This window comes from Anolis carolinensis, chromosome 1 (genome assembly GCF_035594765.1).
Source record: "Anolis carolinensis isolate JA03-04 chromosome 1, rAnoCar3.1.pri, whole genome shotgun sequence".
NCBI classification, from domain to species: domain Eukaryota; kingdom Metazoa; phylum Chordata; class Lepidosauria; order Squamata; family Dactyloidae; genus Anolis; species Anolis carolinensis.
Window position 1 is genome coordinate 3,617,033 of NC_085841.1, and position 20,315 is coordinate 3,637,347.

Here is a 20,315-nt window from a genome sequence, read left to right on the forward strand (position 1 = left end):
TCCGTAACCCTTTTGGTACTAATTTTGGAAAGTGGTCCCTGGTCAAAGTGGTCCCTGATCAAAAAAGGTTGGGAACCACTGATTTAGGTGGATTCTCTTTTCCTGCAATTTGAATCCATGGTTCCCATTGTGTCCTAATCTCTTGAGCGATAATAAACAAGCCTGCTCCCTCCTCGATGTGGCATCCTTTCAAATATTTAAAGAGGACTCTCATATTCCCTTTTCTCAGCCTTCTTTTTTCCAAGCTAAACATTCCCAGCATCATAAGCTTCTCCTTGTAGGCTTCCTGGAAGATCACCTTCCCCTGAAGACTTCACAGTTTTGCAGTTCATATCCTTCTCAAGTTATGGTGCTTACAACTGGACGCAGTCTAATTCAGATATGGGCAAACTTTTTCCCTCCAGGTGTTTTGGACTTCAACTCCCACAATTCCTAACAGCCGGTAGGCTGTTAGGAATTGTGGGAGTTAAAGTCCAAAACACCTGGAGGGCCAAAGGCATGCTTCAAGCCAACATTATTTGGAAGGCTCAAAGTTATGCTCTCCATGTGTCACTGGGCTGCCGCAAATTCTATCAACCAAAAAAAGCATATGTTGTTCTATCTGAGCCATGACCTTCGTGGTCAACCCAGAAAACTACACAATATTAAATCCCACCTTTATCACCTGCTGCTTTACCAAACAAAGGAAGAATTTCTCATTTATAATTGTCACTGTGGAACCTTTCTAATAACAGCTGGAACTGTTATTAGGGTGTGCGTTGATAAAAGGTGTGTGTTGAAACCAAGCAATTACTGAGTAATTCATCTTACCCTGCTACACGACTTGAACCGAAGTGAACCGTTGTTATGGCCATGTTGGTCAATCTTGAAAATCTCCGATTATTGCAAGAGCAATTGCGGCAAGGGGAAGTTGGAACAGGCTGCCTTTACTACTTAGAGCAAAGCTTTACTGTCAGCTCACCACAGCCGCTCCTGAATGAACACACGAGACTCTCTGTGATATCACCAGAAACTTTTACTGTAGGAAACATGAACATCAAAAAAGCCAAGAATGGGAGGCTCCGGCCAACCATCCTTTATATACCCTCCCCCTCATTTGAAAAGTCTCTTCCCGCTCAGCAAAACCCCGCGCAAATTCCCCGCCAAGTCCAGCAGCCGTTTCTTCTCCGAGTCCTGAGCCGCAGGTGTCTTATCAATGTCAGTGACCCTGAAACTCAGAGCCACATCCAGGCTCTAGTAGCAGGGTTCTGACATGGCGTCCTCCTCCTCTTCGTCCTGGAAGGAAAAGATTAAACACAACTATTGTTCTCCGCTGTCCAGAGTTCCTTTATACTTTTTTAACAGGCTGCAATGGAATACCGGGTGTACCTTTCCTAGGTCCTTGGGTAGCCTCAGCTCATAGGTCACTTCGTTTATTCTTTTTGCTACCCTGAACGGCCCTATATAGCGTGGAGCCAATTTTTTTGATGGGAACCCCAATTTCAGGTTTTTTGTGCTCAGCCAAACCAGATCCCCTTCGCCCAATTTGTCCCCCTCTCGGCGCCTACGATCTGCAAAGAGCTTGTACTTCTTTTGTGTTTCCCGCAATGCCTCCACCACGGTCTGCCACCCTTGCTTAATTTTGGCCGGCCATTCCTTGTCGGTCTGGCCCTCTCCTTCCTTCCACTCGGGTAGCCTGGGGAAAGGTGCCACCTCCTGTCCGTATACTATTTCGAATGGGGCACGACCTGTGGCCGAATGTACGGCCCCGTTAAAAGCCATCTCAGCAAACGGTAGAAGGTCCGCCCAATCATCCTGTCTATAATTGGTGTACATCCTCAAGAATTGGCACAGTGTTTGTTGGGTGCGTTCGACTCCCCCGTTGGTTGCGGGATGAAAAGCCGAGCTCAGGTTCCTTTCTGCTCCTAACAGCTGTAAGAATTTTCCCCAAAATTTTGCAGTAAATTGGACTCCCCGGTCGCTAATTATTTTGTCGGGACACCCATGTAGGCGATATACATGCTTCACATACAAATCAGCAAGTTTTTCAGCTGAGGGGAGTTTTGGCAGGGCCACAAAGTGTGCCTGTTTTGAGAATAGGTCCAATATTGTCCAAATGTATCTGTGGCCTCTGCTGGGGGGTAGTTCGCCTACAAAATCCATGGCCACGCATTCCCATGGCCTCATGGGCTCCACCACCTTCTGCAATAGCCCCTGGGGCTTCCCCGGTGGTGTTTTTCCCTCTGCACATAATTCACACTGCGTGACGTACCCCCTGGCGTCTTTCCTCATTCCGGGCCACCAGCATTGTTTGGCCAACAGTTTAATAGTCCTGGTGGGGCCTAGATGACCCGCACCCTTGTTATCGTGGCACTTCCTTAACATTTCTCGTCTTAAACATTCAGGAATATACAATTTCTTATTTACAAACACCAAATCCCCACACAATTCTCCCTTTTCTTTGTTAGTTTGTAACCATTTGTCCATTCCATACGCTTGCTTCAACTCTTCCTCCCATATTTCTCCTCCCCCCGTGGAAATGGCAGTACGTTTGTTTTCTTTGGCCGCTTGTGCTCGAGTTAGTACTGCCAGGCCCCACTGCTTATCTAGGAACAGGCTCCCTTCAGATTCCTGAATTCCTCCCCCGTGCTGAGGCATCCGAGAGAGAGCGTCAGCGAGTATGTTATGTTTCCCCTGGAAGAATCTGAGTCTGAAATCAAAACGGCTGAAATATTGGGCCCATCTAATTTGCTTCGCTGATAGTTTACGAGGGGATCTCAGATACTGCAAATTTCTATGATCAGTCCACACCTCAAACGGTGTTCCACTTCCTTCCAGAAAGTGTCTCCAGCACTCTAGTGCTTTTAGAATCGCTAAGGCTTCTCTCTCCCAAATCGGCCAGTTTTTTTCTGTATCGCTAAACTTTTTTGACAGATAGCCACATGGCTTCAGGTTTCCCCCCTCGTCTTTCTGCAGCAGAACTGCCCCATATGCCCGGTCTGACGCATCGCAATGTAGTACAAAGGCCTTAGACATATCAGGGTGCTGTAGGACAGGTTCCTCAGTAAAACGCTTTTTAAGGGCTTCGAAAGCTTCCTGGCATTCTATTGTCCATGTCAGTTTGGCCCCTGGGGCCTTCACTTTGGCTGTTTCTCCCCTGCCTTTAGTTTTTAACAAATCCGTTAATGGCAAAGTGAGGCGCGCAAAGTCCTTGATAAATGTTCTATAGAAGTTTGCGAACCCTAGGAAGGATTGCAGCTGCTTCCGTGTTTTGGGGGCTTCCCACCCCCTCACGTCTTCCACCTTCGCAGGGTCCATCGCCACTCCCTGGGAGGAAATCCTATACCCCAGAAAGTCTATCTGGTCTTTATTGAACTCGCACTTGGCAAGCTTCGCATACAGTTTCGCTTCCCTCAACTTTTGTAGGACTTCCCTGACTAGTTCTACGTGTTGCTCCTTAGTTCGAGACATTATCAATATGTCATCTAAAAAAATAAAGACTCCCTTGTACAACAATGGATGCAATACTTCGTTGATTAATTGCATGAACGCGGCCCCTCCCCCGCACAAACCGAAGGGGAGCACACGATAATTGAATAATCCGAATGCGCAGGAGAAGGCCGTCTTCCACCTGTCCTCTGGTTTGATCTGCAATTTATGGTAGGCCTCAATTAAGTCCAATTTAGTGAATATCTGTCCTTCCGATAACTGGGCGATCAAGTCCTTCACTAAGGGTAGGGGGTATTTATTTACAGTACTGATTGCATTTAGGCCCCTGTAGTCAATGCAGAGCCTCAGCGTTTGGTCCTTTTTCCGCCTGAACAACACAGGCGCCCCTAGAGGGGAATTTGAAGGCTCTATGAAACCCCTCGCTAGGTTTTTATCAATGTATTTTCTCAGTTCCTCCTTTTCCCTAGCTGACATCGGGTATATTTTTGCCTTGGGAAGCTCTGCTCCTGGGACTAGCTCTATTTTCACTTCAACTCTCCGCTTCGGTGGGAAATTGTCTGCTTCCTTCTCATCAAACACGTCCACAAAATCCCGATACTCTGAGGGTAATTTATCTGCCAGTTCTGCTATTCTGATAGAGTCTTCCTCCCCCCTTTTCCCTGGCTCCCTCTCAACTTCCTGGCTCCCTTCTTCCAAATTCATCCTGAAGATCATGCTCTTATCCTCCCAGTTGATTTGCGGGTTGGCCTGCCCCAGCCACGGCATGCCTAGTATAACATTATAGCTGGCTATTTGTGATATCACAAATGACACCTTTCCTTCCCAACTCCCTATCTTACACTTTACATCTTCGGCACTGTACTTAGCTAACGATCCCGATGCTGTGGATCCGTCCAACTGCGAAAAAGCTATTGGGGATTCTAGGTTCGTTCTTTCGCATCCCAATCCCTCGGCTAATTCAGGGGAGATGATGTTCCTGGAACATCCACAATCCACAAATGCTTTGCAGGTTGCTTGTTTGCTGCCATTTTCCAGCTGAATGGGGACCACTATCATAGCTTTGTCCTGACTTACCAACCCCCCCGAGTGGTGCCTCATCGGTGGTTCTTCCTCGGCGCGTTTTCCTGCCACGGCTCTTGGTTTGGGCTGGCCTCCGCCTTCCCCTTTTCTCTGCCAGCACTCGGCAGCCCTGTGGCCCAACCGGCCGCACACGAAGCAGCCACTCCTGCTGGCGCTCACGTTCCCTGTCGGCTCCGTTCTCCTCCCGGCTGGGGTTGATCCCTCCTTCCGGCTCCCCTCTTTCATCTGCGGCCGCTGCTGTAGCCCTCCTCGGTGCCTCCTCGCCTGGGCCAGCGATGTCTCGACGCGCCCCGCCAGCTGAATCCATCCGTGCAGTGTGTCAGGCTCATCACGATGCACCGCCCAGGAGAGGATCTCCCGCCTGAGACCCTCTTTGAAGAGTTCTATCTTTGTTACTGCAGACCATTCCGGCACCTTTTCGGCGAGGCATTGGAACTCCTCCGCATACTCAGATACCGACCTCTGCCCCTGGGAGACGGTCTTCAACTTCTCCCTCGCCCGGATCTGCTCCAGTGGATCTCGGAAACGGGTCTCCAGGGCCCCCATAAAGCGTCGGAGTGACCCCAGACATGGGTCGCGCCGCGCGTGCAGCTGAACGTACCAGCTGGCCGCTCCCCTCTTCAACACTGCACCAATGGCCCGTATCCGGCTGGATTCCGTTCTAAAAGTGTGAGCATTGTCCTCCATATAGCCCCTCACCGTGGTCAGGAAAAAATCCAGTTCAGAGGACTCTCCCCCAAACTCGATCCTTAGTTCCTCTCGTCTCGGTAGGGGTCCCTGTGGTGGCAATCCCCAATTCTCCGCCCGTCGCAAGCCCCCTTGCGGACCAGTGGGCCCCGCTGCTGCTTCTCTTGGCCCTGTGCCACGCCCGGCATTCGCCAGGGGCACCAAGGTCTCAGCTGGGAGCGTAGCTGGGATTCTCGGAGGTTTTTCCCCTTCGTCGTCACTCTCCTCCACCCGCGTCAGGCTTGTTTGGGTCTTGGGCCGGGCGCCGGGCTCCTTTCGCATTTCCCTTCCCTTCGGTGCTGGGAGGTCTGCAAAGCCCTGGCTGCTTCCCACGCTCACGTCCCACATTGAGCCAGCCCGAATTTCCCTTCCTCTCTCTGGCTCCGCCAAAAACGCCAGGCGCTCCATCGCCCTCGACATCACTGCCAGGGTGGTCTCCATCGCCGACATCCTCTCCTCCAGGAACACCATCCTTTGTGGGCCTGGGGAAGGTGAACCTTCCTCTCCTCCGGTGCTGTCTCCCCGCACCACTCCACGCCTCTGGGTTACCCCATTTGGCTGGGCATAAGCGGTGGATGACGCCAGGGCCGCCAGCTGGTGGAACTCAGCGTCCGGCTCGGGAGTGGCCCTTTCCGACCTTCCTCCTCCTGCGCCCAAGAGCTCTTCATCCTCCACTTGCATGTTACACCTCACCGCTACAGCGGGATGGTGTCCGTTTTCTTGGCTTAGTGTCAGCTCACCACAGCCGCTCCTGAATGAACACACGAGACTCTCTGTGATATCACCAGAAACTTTTACTGTAGGAAACATGAACATCAAAAAAGCCAAGAATGGGAGGCTCCGGCCAACCATCCTTTATATACCCTCCCCCTCATTTGAAAAGTCTCTTCCCGCTCAGCAAAACCCCGTGCAAATTCCCCGCCAAGTCCAGCAGCCGTTTCTTCTCCGAGTCCTGAGCCGCAGGTGTCTTATCAATGTCAGTGACCCTGAAACTCAGAGCCACATCCAGGCTCTAGTAGCAGGGTTCTGACACTTTACTCTCCCCATACATTTCACAACCTAACGCCCTTCTATACTGTCAGATTACCAAAGCAGATAATACACAGTTTCTGCTTTGAACTGGATTATATGTGTCTACACTGCCATATAATCTAGTTGAAAGCAGATAATCTGGATTTTATATGTCAGTTTAGAAGGGGTCTAAGTGTTTTGCTTGAGTTAAAATCCTGTTCATCCCTTAAAGGAGTTTATATAAACCCAGAGTTGGAAGGGACCCTGTTGTAATCCTTACTTTGTTCTAATGTTGTGAAAACCTAACTTGTTCTGTCACTGTTTAATGTTTGATGATGTCTTTTTTATTATTCCGATGTAGATGCTGGGTATGTTTTTTGGGTTTTATGTGGTTTGGGTTAGTTTGCTCTTTGTTTAGAATTGTATGGCACTGAATGTGTTAAGAGTCAGATGCCAGCCAATATAAACAACTCAGTTAATTGCAAAAGCAACTCAAAGGAGCCTAAGAAACAATCAAAAGAGGCTCAAAAACACTTTCTCTTCAGTGTGAGATGATAATGTCCAAAAAGAACTCGAAAACTCCAAACTCAGGATATAATCTGGATTATCCTGGGAGATAATCCAGATTAAAACAAACTTAGTTGAAAAAGCTGGAAACTCGCTCCACCTGCTGGAGGAAAGCTACCAGCAGTTACCCACAGTGACCAATAGCCACACAATGCCCCAAAACGTAGTTAAAGCTAAACCGCGTTGTAAAGAAGAAGTCGCAGCCGCCACATCCGGTCCGTGTCATTAGGGAGAGTCACAGGCATCGGGTTCCAGTCCAAGTTGTCAGGGAGAAGCCAGAGTCACCGAATTCCAGTCCAAATCGTCAGGGAGAAGTTAGAGTCACCGAATTCCAGTCCAAATCGTCAGGGAGAAGTTAAGAGTCACCGAATTCCAGTCCAAATCGTCAGGGAGAAGTTAGAGTCACTGAATTCCAGTCCAAATCGTCAGGGAGAAGTTAGAGTCACCGAATTCCAGTCCAAATCGTCAGGGAGAAGTCAGCATCACCGAATTCCAGTCCAAGGTAAACACAAAGAGCCAAAGCGATGGAGGAAAGCCGGCAGGTCCCAAAGCAGTCTTCCAAACATGTCTTCTGAAACAGAGATCCTGAAAAGCGCCCAACAAAACACCTTGCCGATTGCAAAGTTACATTAGCAACAAACCTACTTTTATCGACAAGTCCTCCTCCGAACTTGAGCCAGCCAACACCCCATCCACAGCTGGTTGCTGCAAATCCTCATCAGAGCTGGAGTCGCCCAACGCCCCACCTCCAGCTGCTGCCCTTCTACAATCTCTCCAGCCAGACCACCTTCTGTCCAAACCCATAACTCCCCAGGACCCATCTGTATCTTCTCTGTGCCATCCCTCAAATGTACCACTGCTTGTGGGCTCCTCAATAATCTCCCGGATCTCCTGAACCTTAGTCCACTCCATGTCCTCACTCCCAGAGTCTGACATCCCATCCTTCTAACTCCCAGCCCCACAATCCCCTTCAAAACCCTCAAAGGTGTCATCATCAGTGGGTTCCATAAGTATTTCCCGGATTTTCTTCCTTTGTTGCTCCTCATCGGAGTCTTGCTCACGAGTAGTTTTCCTGCCTCTTCTAACACAACTAGTAGTATCTCTACTCGAAGACTCCATCACAACAGAATGTTTGCCGTTGCTTGTTGGAAACAGTCCTGAGTCCCCATGGGGAGATAATAGAGCAAGATATAAATGAAGGTTTTTCATAAAAGGCATGGCCTTTTAGAGACCATAACCTTTTGGAAAACCAGAATCTCCATAACCTTTTGGAGAAAATGGCATTCACAACCATTTGAAAATCATAATCGTTTGTAAAAGTATGATCTTCAAGGGAAGAACCAAAAACTCGTTTGAGTAAAATCTTTACTCCACATGTAGTTATGCAAAGCAATTTGGCTTTCATTTGTTAGACTGATAACCTGGTTGTGTCTGATATGTTAGGAACAGAGATTATACCAATGCACAAAAACAGCCGAGTTTCAGAAGTGTTATTTTTAGTACCCAAAACAGCTACTCCCTCATAAAACATCTTGTTTCAATGTCATGCTCTCAAGAGACAAAAATAAAGTAGACTTTGTTAAAAGTAACATATCTGGTTTACTCACAGCCTTAATGATTTCAGCATACAGGTACATAACTTGTCAATCCAGTTATAGATAGGTTTGAAGTAGTTTCTCTGCGCAGAGCATCTTTCTTATAATCTTAACAGTCCAAATTCAAAAGCAGTGGTTCTCAACCTGGGGTCGCCAGATGTTTTTGGCCTTCAACTCCCAGAAATCCTAACAGCTGGTAAACTGGCTGGTATTTCTGGGAGTTGTAGGCCAAAACATCTGGGGGCCCACAAGTTAAGAACCATTGGTCTAAAGCATATTTGGAGTCTGTTTTCCAATGGAGCCTGAAGTCTAAAATGGAGTCTGAGCTCAGAGTAGTCCCAGATCTGATCATGTGGTCTGCAGCCCCTCCCACAATCTCAAGAAACATAGAATAAAAGGGAAAGCTGCATATCAAAACATACATGTACATTATAGTAAGCAGACAGAATAATATACAAAACAAATTATTAGTGGAGACTTGAAGAAGGATGCTATTTCCATCCTCCTCCTCCTCCTCCTCCTTATGCTAGGCAGGAAGTCATGATCCAAACCCTCCCTACAGATGTCCATCCAGCTTCTTTCAAAACTTGACAACAAGCTTTCTCCCTCCTCAACATGACCTCCTTCCAAATATGTAAACGTGGCTCTCATGGCCTCTTCTCTCAGCCTTCTTTTCTCCAAAGACTGAACAGCTCCCGAAGCCATTCTTCATAGAGCTCTGTCTCCAAACCTTTGATCCTTTTCATTCTAGGCATGGGCAAACTTGGGCCCTCCAGGTGTTTTGGACTTCAACTCCCACAATTCCTAACAGCCGGTAGGCTGTTAGGAATTGTTGGAGTTGAAGTCCAAAACACCTGGAGGGCCCACATTTGTCCATGCCTGCTCTATATGGCAATATGATCTTCCTGGCTCCTTCCCTATGTACGCATATTAAGACAAATTGAAACACTTTAAGACAGGTTAGAAACTCGCTCAAATTGCTTAATATGGTTTTGCTTCTGATTAAATTACTTTTTATTGGTTTAAATTGGATTCGTGAATGCTATTAAGGGACCCATAACACAGCATGCCAGGTTGAAAGCAATCAAGTGGCCAGATTAGGTGGGGTTTTTTTTTCATTTCTTCCCTGAAATCTTGAGAGTGGGATATAAATATGTAAAGAGACAGCATGGTGCAAAGTGATGGAATCAATCTTAAATTGATAATAGAATTGTCCTGGAGGACCTAGGGATTACTAGAGAGCTATGAATTTCTAGGTCCTCCAGCATGGGTCTGTAGTCATCTTCCAGAGCAGTGGTCCCCAGATGTTTTTCTTTCAACTCCCAGAAATCCTAACAGCTGGTAAACTGGCCGGGATTTCTGGGAGTTGTAAGCCGAAACACCCGGGGACCCATAGGTTGAGAACCACTGGACTAGAACATTTTAGTCAAATCCATGAATAATCAAATCCGCAAAACTCAAAGCTGCAAATGCCAGGAGCCAACTAACCTTGTTGTTTGGGTTGCTCATCAAAATGCACTTTCCACTATTATCACCATCATCCCACGTTTTATTTTTTCTCCTCCTCCTCATTCTTCCTCATCTTCTTCCTCTTCTTATCTCACTCTTCTTCTTGAGCTTCTTATATTTTTCTTCTCCTCCTGCTTCTCCTTCTTCTTCATCTTACCTTTCTTCTGCAGCTTTTTTCGTCATCTTCTTATCTTGATCTTTCTTCTTCTTGATCTTCTTGTCTTTCTTCTCCTACTTCTGCTTACTTCTTCTTCTTCTTCTTCTTCTTCTTCTTCTTCTTCTTCTTCTTTGTCTTCTCTTTCTTCTTCTTACCTTTCTTATTCCTAATCTTCTTCTTTCTTCTTCTGAACATGAGGAAGAACTTCCTAAGTGTGAGGGCTGTTCGACAGTGGAACTCTCTGCCCCGGACTGTGGTGGAGGCTCCTTCTTTGGAGGCTTTTAAGCAGAGGCTGGATGGCCATCTGTCAGGGGTGCTTTGAATGGGATTTTTCTCCTTGACAGAAAGGTCTGGATGGCCAAAGAGGTCTCTTCCAATTCTAGGATACTATGATTCTTCTCCTTCTGCTTTTTCTTCTTCATCATCTTCTTATAGTTCTTCTTCATCATCATCTTGTTGTATTTCTCCTCCTGCTTTTTCTTCTTCTTTATCTCCTCCTCCTCTTCCTTCTTTCCACCCTCCTCCGCCTCCTTATTACCATGCATCATCATCATCATCATCATCATCATCATTATTATTATTATTATTTCTACCTTTCTTTAACATATTATGTTTTATATTTGTGTGTTTGATTGTTGCTGATTTTGCATTGTATTTTATTTTGACTGCTTTGTGACATCTTGGAAGCTGCTTTGGGTCCCTTCGCGGGAGAAAAGTGGGATATAAACAAAGAATTATTATTTTTATTATCCGCAAAACTCAAACCTGCAAATGCCAGGAGCCAACTAACCTTGTCGCTTGGGTCGCTCATCAGAATGCACTTGCCATTATTATCACCATCATCCCACTTTTTATTTCTGTAAAAAGAGACCCAAAGTGGCTAATGATAAAACCAGTACAATATATAATTTAAAGCCTAACAAAAACCCATACAAACATTAAAATAGAATTCAACATAAAAAATATTCTAAGTACTACATAGTTAAAAGCATGAAACAAATCTATCAAAATACACAAAATAAAATGGCCAGCCTCTTCCTGAGACACAAGAGGCTACCAGCCGCGGTGACTCACCGAATGGCAAGAGGTTCTAGCTTAGTCCCACACTGTCAGACTATCAAGTGCGCACTGCAATTAGCATGTGGTTCGCCCCGAGCGGGAGCTCGCCCCGAATCAGACGGAACGTCTTGGCCTTTTGAGCGAGAATCAGAAGAGAGATGGTGACACAGCGCAGGAAGCAGAGCAGAATAGACATGGTCCCGGTGAAGAAAGGGTTGTTGGAAAACAGCAACATGGGAGAGAAGCCGGGTGGAATACATGCCTAAGCAAGAGCACTGTGTTGTGTGTAAATCAACCCAGTTGCCACTTTTAGAACGACTGGGCCTCCAGCAAATAAAGGTCAGAATCCAGTTGGCATCATAAGTTTTCTAACAGTTGGAAAGAGCCGTCTAGTCCAATCCATGCCAGTCACGAATGCATCACACTATGTAACAAATCTGCGAACCTCATCTCCTCCAAGGTAAACTCAACCACCTAAACTGGGCTCTACAGGCCAATGGAGACTCCACCATGGACATCAGAAGAGCTGCAAGGCCAAGAGCAAGCCATGAGAGTAAAGACAAAGATCCACCCAGAAGAAAAGTGTTCTTACCATATACATCAAGGGCACCACTGAGAAACACAACCTACAAACTATCTACAGACCTACTAAGAAAATGTAATAAATGCTACGTTCAGCGAAGGACAAGAGAGATCCTCTCTCCTCTGCAGGAGTCTACCGGATACCATGCAGCTGTGGGCATAGGGACAACCAAACACAGCCTTGCCCAAACACGAGTCAAAGAACATGAAAGGCACTGCAGATTAATTCAACCAGAGAAGTCAGCCATAGCAGAGCACTTGATGAACCAGCCTGGATACAGTATATTATTTGAGAACACAAAAATGCTGGACCACTCCAACAACTATCATGTCAGACTACACAGAGAAGCCATTGAAATCCACAAGCATGTGGACAATTTCAACAGAAAGGAGGAAACCATGAAAATGAACAAAATCTGGCTCCCATTATTAAAAAAACTCCAAAATCAGAACAGTACATACGGAGAAGCACTCTGAAAACAGAAGAATTCCAGATAGGAATCAATCAGGAGCAGCTAACAACTCTGAACAAAGGATTCCCCCAGGTCAGGATGTCAACCTGGAAAGGCCATTTAATTCTAACAAAGGTGATTAATTGCAACATTCACACTGGCCTCCAACAGACAAGAGTTCTTCCCCCCACCCAGGATCGTCCACAGATATATAAAGCTTCCATGCTTAGTTTTTCCAATATACCTCACAACCTCCGAGGATGCCTGCCATAGATGTGGCTGAAACGTCAGGAGAGAATACTTCTAGAACATGGCCATACAGCCCGGAAAACATACAACATCTCTTGCAATAAAGATCAGGCAAGTGTTAGCAAGTCTGTGATCTGCGCAGTCCCAAAGTCTGATAGAGTCTATGCTCGTCTCAGAGCAGATTTGTGGTCTGCAGCCCCTCCCACAACTTCTCAGGAAAAACATAGAGCAAAGAAAGAAAGCTGCATACCAAAACATACAGAGGAGGCTTGAAAAAGGTTGTAATTTCCAATATGCAGGAACAAAGTTTTTGCAGTTTAATGAAAATTCCCCATGGTTTTTTAATGATAGATTAATTAGCAAATGACATTTATAACCCAGGAACAAAAACATTGCATAGTGTAATTAAAACACTCCCAATAAATAGCCATCCAACCCTTGCGTAAAGTGTCCACTACTCTCTGAGGCTATACATTTCACTGTTGTATAACTTGTATAGTTACGTTTAATGTGTTATCGAAGGCTTTCATGGCCGGAATGACTGGCTTGCTGTGAGTTTTCCGGGCTGTCTGGCCATGTTCCAGAAGCATTCTCTCCTGACATTTTGCCCACATCTAGGGCAGCCATCCCCAGAGGTTGTGCGGTCTGTTGGAAACTAGGCAAGTGGGGTTTATATACCTGTGGAATAATGTCCAGGGTCGGAGAAAGAACTCTTGTCTGTTGGAGGCAAGTGTGAATGTTGCAATTAATCACCTTGATTAGCATTGAATAACTGTCAGATCCCTGGCTGCTGGGCACCAATAACCATACACAGAGGCCAATCTCTATCTAATATCTTTATTAAGGAAATATATAAAAGCAATAAAAACAAGTGGAGAATATAGTTCAGAAGCAGACCTTTCAAATGAGGTCAAATATAGTCCAAAAATGTATTGTCCAAAAGATGATATTAGAGATCAAAGTTTTAATCCACTTGACCGAAACACACACTTTTGCCAAGCAATAGTGTGGGGAAATGTCAGAGTCTTAGAGTCCAATGAAGCTTGACAACAAGGCTAGAAATAAACTTGATTCTTGGCTAGGTCCGTGACTGGAAACAAGGCAAACGTGAAGCATGAAGCAGGGTCCGTGGTTAAAACGCAAGGCAAGGCAAGGCTTGAAGCTTGATCCGGGAAGCAAGGAACTGGGGTTACGAAGTCCACACACGATCTCTCTCCTGAAGGTGATCAATTGACTCCGCAAAGAATCTCCCGCGCCAAACACCTATATTGGGTCTCGTTTTCCCGCCAACAAGTCTCTTTCCCTAGAGAACAAGAAGCGAAACCCAACTCTGTCCAGATGCAAGACTCCTTAGAATTTCCCAAGGGAAGCAGACCTAATCAGTCTGTTGTTTGGCAGCGATCCGTAAACTCCTCCGTTGGGCCTCTCTAACTCCCCTGTCTCTAGAATAAGATTCTTTCCTGGGAAACGGAGGGGAGTTCTGCCCAAGGCCTGTTTTACTGAATTCTTGAGGGCAAACATCAACATCCGGCAGGTGAAGAGACTCCGGCTCTTGTTGAACCGGCGAAAACCCCATGTTTTCGTCTTCATCTGTCACAATAGTACTAGGAACAGGACTACAAGGCCCATGAGGCATCATAATAACCTTACAGCTTCCACGCTTGGCTGCTTCCTGCCTGGGGGAAATCCTTTGTTTGGAGGTTTTGCTGGCCCTGTTTTCTCCCAACCTCACATGCTGTGAGGATGCCTGCCATAGATGTGGGCAAAACGTCAGGAGAGATTGTCCCAGGAACATGGCCATATAGCTCAGAAAACTCACAGAGTTTTGTTTGCTGTATGAATATCCTTTTTCTTTGTCCTCTTTGGTCTTTTTTTTTTTTTTTTTTTGCTTGCTGAAATGCAATAAAATATATTTTAAGTTCTTCCTAATGTTTTGATGGACTCTCTTTTATAGTGAATTCAGTCTATTGCAGGAAATGTGCTGCTTCCGTCAGAAGCCCTAACACATCTTTTGAAGGAAAAATTAATATAAAACTCTTGTCTTATTTTCATGGAAACAGAGTACAGGCAGTGCCCAAGTTAGGAACAAGATAGGTTCTGTAGGTTTGTTCTTAAATTAAATTTATTTGTAAGTTGGAACAGGTACATTTTTAAGTATAACTCCAGCCAGATATATAGATATATTAGCTTTCCATGGCATAGTGTGTTATTATCATCATCATCATCATCATCATCATCATCATATTCGGGTTGTTGTATGTTTTCCAGGCTGTATGGCCATGTTCCAGAAGTATTCCAGTCATTTCTAAGTCGGATGTTCATAACTGTAGTACATATCGCTGTGTATCATAATTTCAATACATAAGTTGGAAGAGATCGAACAGGACAGCTTTTAACCGGTCAGCAATGTTTAGGCCAATGATGGGCAACCTTTTGCACTTGGTGTGTCAAAATTCACCAAAAAAAACCTAGCATGACTTGGGTGGTGTGCCACTTTGAGAAAAAAAACCCATAATTTCACTATATATATATATATATATATATATATATATATATATATATATATATATATATAGTTTAAATAAAAAATATATATAATTGTAATATATAACTGTATTTAATAAATCAAAAACTATTTACTACCATTATTTCCATGTACAACAATCTATGGTACCTCGTGCAGTTTCCACGCTGATTTCTCTCTATTCTCGTTTCAATGTAGTCATGAATAATGAATAATATAATAATAATATAATAGTAACTAGCTGTGCCTGGCCACACGTTGCTGTGGCAAAGTATGGTGGTATGGGAAATAAAGTATTGAGGAATTGGTGGTAGTTAAGGTAAAGGGTAAAGGTTTTCCCCTGACATTAAGTCCATTATAAATGGGTTATATAGCTGTGTGGAAGGGCCTTGAGTCTACACTGCCATCTAATCCAGTTAAAATCAGATAATCTGTATTTTATAGGCAGTGTGGAAGAGGCCTAAGTGAGGCCTAACTCTGCCTGTCCCCTGGGCTGAGTGGGTTGCTAGGAGACCAAGTGGGCGGAGCTTAGCCTTCTAACTGGCAGCAATTGGATAAAAAACAATTATTCCTCTCCCTCTAATTAGGACTTTATTTTTGTTTTCTTTTTGTTGTATGAACGTAGAGGCATGGATGAGGGGTTGTGCTGCCAAGTTTAGTGTTTCTGGGATGTGTAGTTTTGTTGTTTTGTCCTAGGCCGAAATTTCATTACCCTTTTATATATAGAGACTAGCTGTGCCCGGCCACGCGTTGCTGTGGCAAAGTGGTGGTGGTATTGGTTAAAAATTGTGTATTTTTTATTTGATGTTATTTGTATTTTTTTATAAATTTTATTGTAAGTTATCTTTTTATTATATTTTATTATTTTCTTGTATTATTTTTAGTTATTTTCTGTTATAGTATTTTATTGTATTAATTTTTTAGTGTTTTTAATTATTTTTTAGTGTTTCTTATTATTTTTTATTGGGTTGCTAGGAGACCAAGTTGGAGGAGCTTAGCCTTCTAACTGGCAGCAATTGGATAAAAGCAATTATTCCTCTCTCTCTAATTAGGACTTTATTTTTCTTTTCTTTTTGTTGTATCAACCTAGAGGCGTGGATGATGGGTTCTGTTGTCAAATTTCGAGGTTGGGGGGCCTGTAGTTTTGTTGTTTTGTGGGTCGCCGTGATGCCATCACTCTTTTATATATAGAAATGTAATGTGCATAATTCCCATGGAGTAAACAACAAAACCACTGGACCGAACCACACCAAATTTGGCCACAAAATACATAGTCATCCAATCAATCTGCATGAGGCAGCATGTCAGCAAAAATGGCTAGGCATGTCAGTGCTGACACGCATGTCATAGGTTGGCCATCACTGTTTTAGGCAGATCCTCTTTTTTACTGATCTGCTCAACCCGGATTGCAACCAAGGAAGTTCATATTAGGGTGTGGGAAGAAGAGATTTGGAAGCCTGGATGGAAACTTGATGTGTCCATTTCATTATGAATGTCTTCTCCACCTTTCCAGCAATATAGCCACTTAATATGTGTGTTTGTTTTCTTTGCAGGGATATCCCCATGCCACTGGTCAGTTCCGGAGTGGAGCACGGGAATTTGAGAGAACTAGCTTTGGCCAGGATGAAAGACCTGGGAACGGAGGTATGTACACCATTCCCATGCTTCTGTATCTGGCATGGGCAAACTTGGGCCCTCCAGGTGTTTTGGACTTCAACTCCCACCATTCCTAACAGCCGATAGGCTGTTAGGAATGGTGGGAGTTGAAGTCCAAAACACCTGGAGGGCCCAAGTTTGCCCATGCCTGGAGTAGGACTTTAGAAGGCATCCTTTAGTTTATTCTATCTGTTTTTTCCCCTGGGAAATCTTGTCTTTTATCTTGTATTTCTCTCTCTCTCATTTTCTGTCTCTCCATCCCGCCTCCCACTCAACTTTCAAGCTGCTTAGCTCCAGAGTGGCTTATTACTCAAAATGGACCCTAAAAGCATCAACAAATTTGTAAAAGCAGGTGAAAACATTGCTCATTTGTAGAAATGCAAGATGAAAAAGCTTTCCATTGCATCAAAGAATATATCTATATATATAATTCAGCTACATCTTTGGAGAATGGAAGTGAGCAACGGGCTCATTTTGGTTGATTTTCAGTCCTTTTGTTATGTTGGTGTTGGAAGAACAGTAAGGAAATAAAATAGAGGGAATACATACTGTATATACTCGAGTATAAGCCTAGTTTTTCAGCCCTTTTTTCAGTCTGAAAAAGCCCCCCTCAGCTTATACTCGGGTGAGGGTCCTGGCTTATATTTGGGTCAGCTTATACTCCAGAATATATGGTACATTTATTATTTTTCTCTATTATTATTGGTATTATTACATTTATTATTTTTCTCTATTATTGTTGCTACTATTACATTTATTTTACTCTATTTTTATTATTATTAATACATTTATTATTTTACTGTGATCTTATTATTACATTTACTATTTTACTCTATTTATTATTACATGCATTTTTCCTGTATTTATTATTATTATATGTATTATTTTACTCTATTATTATTAAAAGGATACATAAGGGCATTTACATTGAAGAAGATGAGAATAATGACTGGATCAGAGTTGGACAATCTTATCTTAAATTTGAGTTTTATGTAAATATTCAAAAACATTTAACCTACTGATGCCTCAATTAATGTCATTTTATTGGTATCTATTTTTATTTCTGAAATTTACCACCCTCGGCTTATACTGGAGTCAATGTTTTCCCAGTTCTTTTGGTGCTAAAATTAGGTGCCTCGGCTTATATTCGGGTTGGCTTATACTCGAGTATATACGGTAGCTAGTTTGAGATGCTTTGTTTCCGTCAGGAAAATCACCACACAGTTGACACGACTGCTTTAAAAACACTGAACAATTTTGTTAAAACTTAAATGTTCCTGGTACTTTGGGAGCTATGAAGGAGAGACTTTATAGGCCACATTTTGGGTAAATATGGTCTATTGGCTGCACATTTCCACAACAACGATCTCAGGGTGCATCTACACTGTGGAATGAACGCATTTTGACAGTACTTTAATGGTCATGTTTCAATTCTATAGAGTCCTGGGAGTTGTAGTTTGACAAGCTCCTTCTCCTTCTTGGCCAAAGAAGTCTCCAAAGGAGAAATCCCTGGATTGTATGGTATTGAACCATAGCAGTTAAAGTTGTGCCAAACTGTATCAATTCTACAATGTAGATGCATTCCCCCAGTCTTGCCTGGACCAATGAATATTTGTAGGCAGACTCTAAGAATAAGTCAATGAAAATTCTCCCTGGACATTACTTCTGTGGCAGAGGAAAAGGTAGCAACAGAGAACAGGAATCATATGGAAATAACCAAGGTTTCTACCTCACATAAAATGAAGAGCATTTCAAGTCTTGTCCAAAACTGAGCCATATGGCAATAAAATGAAATAACCAGGTTATAGCTCAGCAAGCAACAGAGGATTTTTCTGATATGTTGAAGGATGAAGGGTTTGATGGGTTTCAAAGTGATGAATCCATCAGTTCTAGCAGAGAATTGCAGACACTTGAGGATGATGTTTTGCATTCCTTTGATCATCCTAGGCAACCAGGGAAAGTGAAACCAGTTCTCTTGGGAAACGGCCTTCAGCTGATGGGGAGTTTTCCCAAGAAGCCAGATTAGGTTTGAGAATGGAGGGGGTGAAAAACAGATTAATTAGATGTTCTGAAAGAATCCGTGAGACCTTGATTCCCAGGTGCGTTTGGCATGAGCTCATGGCTACTTGGTCGGGCTTAAACTAAGCGGTTTTGGCTTAACACCTCTCAGAGGAGACAATGTTGCTAAAGGATGGCTGTCCTGTCTGTATCAGCTTTCAAGTTCATGTTTCAAGTATTCTCAAGTTTCCTGTTCTGCTTCATGCCTTCTTTTCTTTGAAGGGTTTTTACCTTGGAAAAGTTCCTGTTGTCTTTTTCATGGATTTACATTTGAACAGAAAGAAAATCATGTTGAACGTTCTGGAGATCTTTTGACCATTTCATCCAAAACACATCCAGGATCTTTGTTTCTTCATCCTTCACTTAAGATCAGTTGCTGATCCTGAGAAGGCCCTCTTAAGCAGTAAACAAGTTCTGGATACATTCTACATTCATTCTGCAGTGTAGGCACATCCTCCGTCTTCTTTAGACTGAACTTCATAAGTTGCCTTTTTTCTGTTCTTACTAATACACTGCATTTCCCCTCTTTAATTTCCTCATTAAAGCTTTCCTCCCACATTTCAGAGCCACTTAGGAGTTTTGCCACACAACATTTAATTAGCCAGAGCACACCTCTCCAATTCTGTTGCCTTTCCACCATCGTTTGCAATGTTAGCAACTCTTTCAAATCAGATAGTGCCTTTCCTCATGAGATTCAAATGCCTGTTTCCTTCGTTTTTCCCTTCACTCTGTTTTAAATGCCATGTTCACATGCACAAACACACTCACACGTTTTTGGAAATGTATTATAGATGGATCACTGGACGTTTTTATTTTGAAGTCTCCCGTTTTCAAATTATCAGCTCAGGTCGATTCCGACTTAATTTTGAACTCGGGAGGAGGCAAAGCCAATGCTGTGCCTGTCTCTTTCTCTGTGTGATTGTTGTCTTTCTCTCTCGTTTTTTTCGCACTTAGTGCCGCGATGTGAGGACAAGAGAAGTCGGGATACAAGAAATTCATCACAAAGTGAGACCTTATCAGGTAGGTGGCTTATTCCTTCCCAGCGGGGTTCCATACATGTATGTGTGTGTACCATATAAAACATAATGTTTTTGTGAAGACAGAGACACACAGAGAGAAGCACTCATCCAAAGGAAGAAGATACACAAATTACATGAAAGAGAGAAAATGGAGGACGGCTTTAAGATTTTTTTTTTTGCATTTTGCAGACTTAAAATAATAACAACAATGTATTATTATTATTACTACTATTACTACTACTACGAGTATTACTACTACTTCTACAATGTAAACAAATTCCATGAAGGAGAGAAAGTGGTTGATTAAGATTTTTTTTTTTGCATTTTGCAATCTTTAAATAGAATAACAACAACAACAACACTTTATATTCACTTTATATCTATATATATAAAAGAGTGATGGAATCCTGACGACCGCCAAAACAACAAAACTACACATCCCAGAAACACTAAACTTGGCAGCACAACCCCTCATCCATGCCTCTACGTTCATACAACAAAAAGAAAACAAAAATAAAGTCCTAATTAGAGGGAGAGGAATAATTGTTTTTTATCCAATTGCTGCCAGTTAGAAGGCTAAGCTCCGCCCACTTGGTCTCCTAGCAACCCACTCAGCCCAGGGGACAGGCAGAGTTAGGCCTC

General features: G+C 43.6%; 1 protein-coding gene across 1 annotated transcript in view; it reads left to right on the plus strand.

Moving 5' to 3' along the window:
- Positions 1-20,315, plus strand: part of elp3 (elongator acetyltransferase complex subunit 3) — a 153,036-nt gene that overhangs the window by 89,116 nt on the left and 43,605 nt on the right. The window contains exons 11-12 of the mRNA XM_003227805.4: positions 16,494-16,584; positions 19,609-19,674. Coding sequence (XP_003227853.1) covers positions 16,494-16,584; positions 19,609-19,674 — 157 coding nt within the window. The remainder of the gene's footprint in view (positions 1-16,493; positions 16,585-19,608; positions 19,675-20,315) is intronic.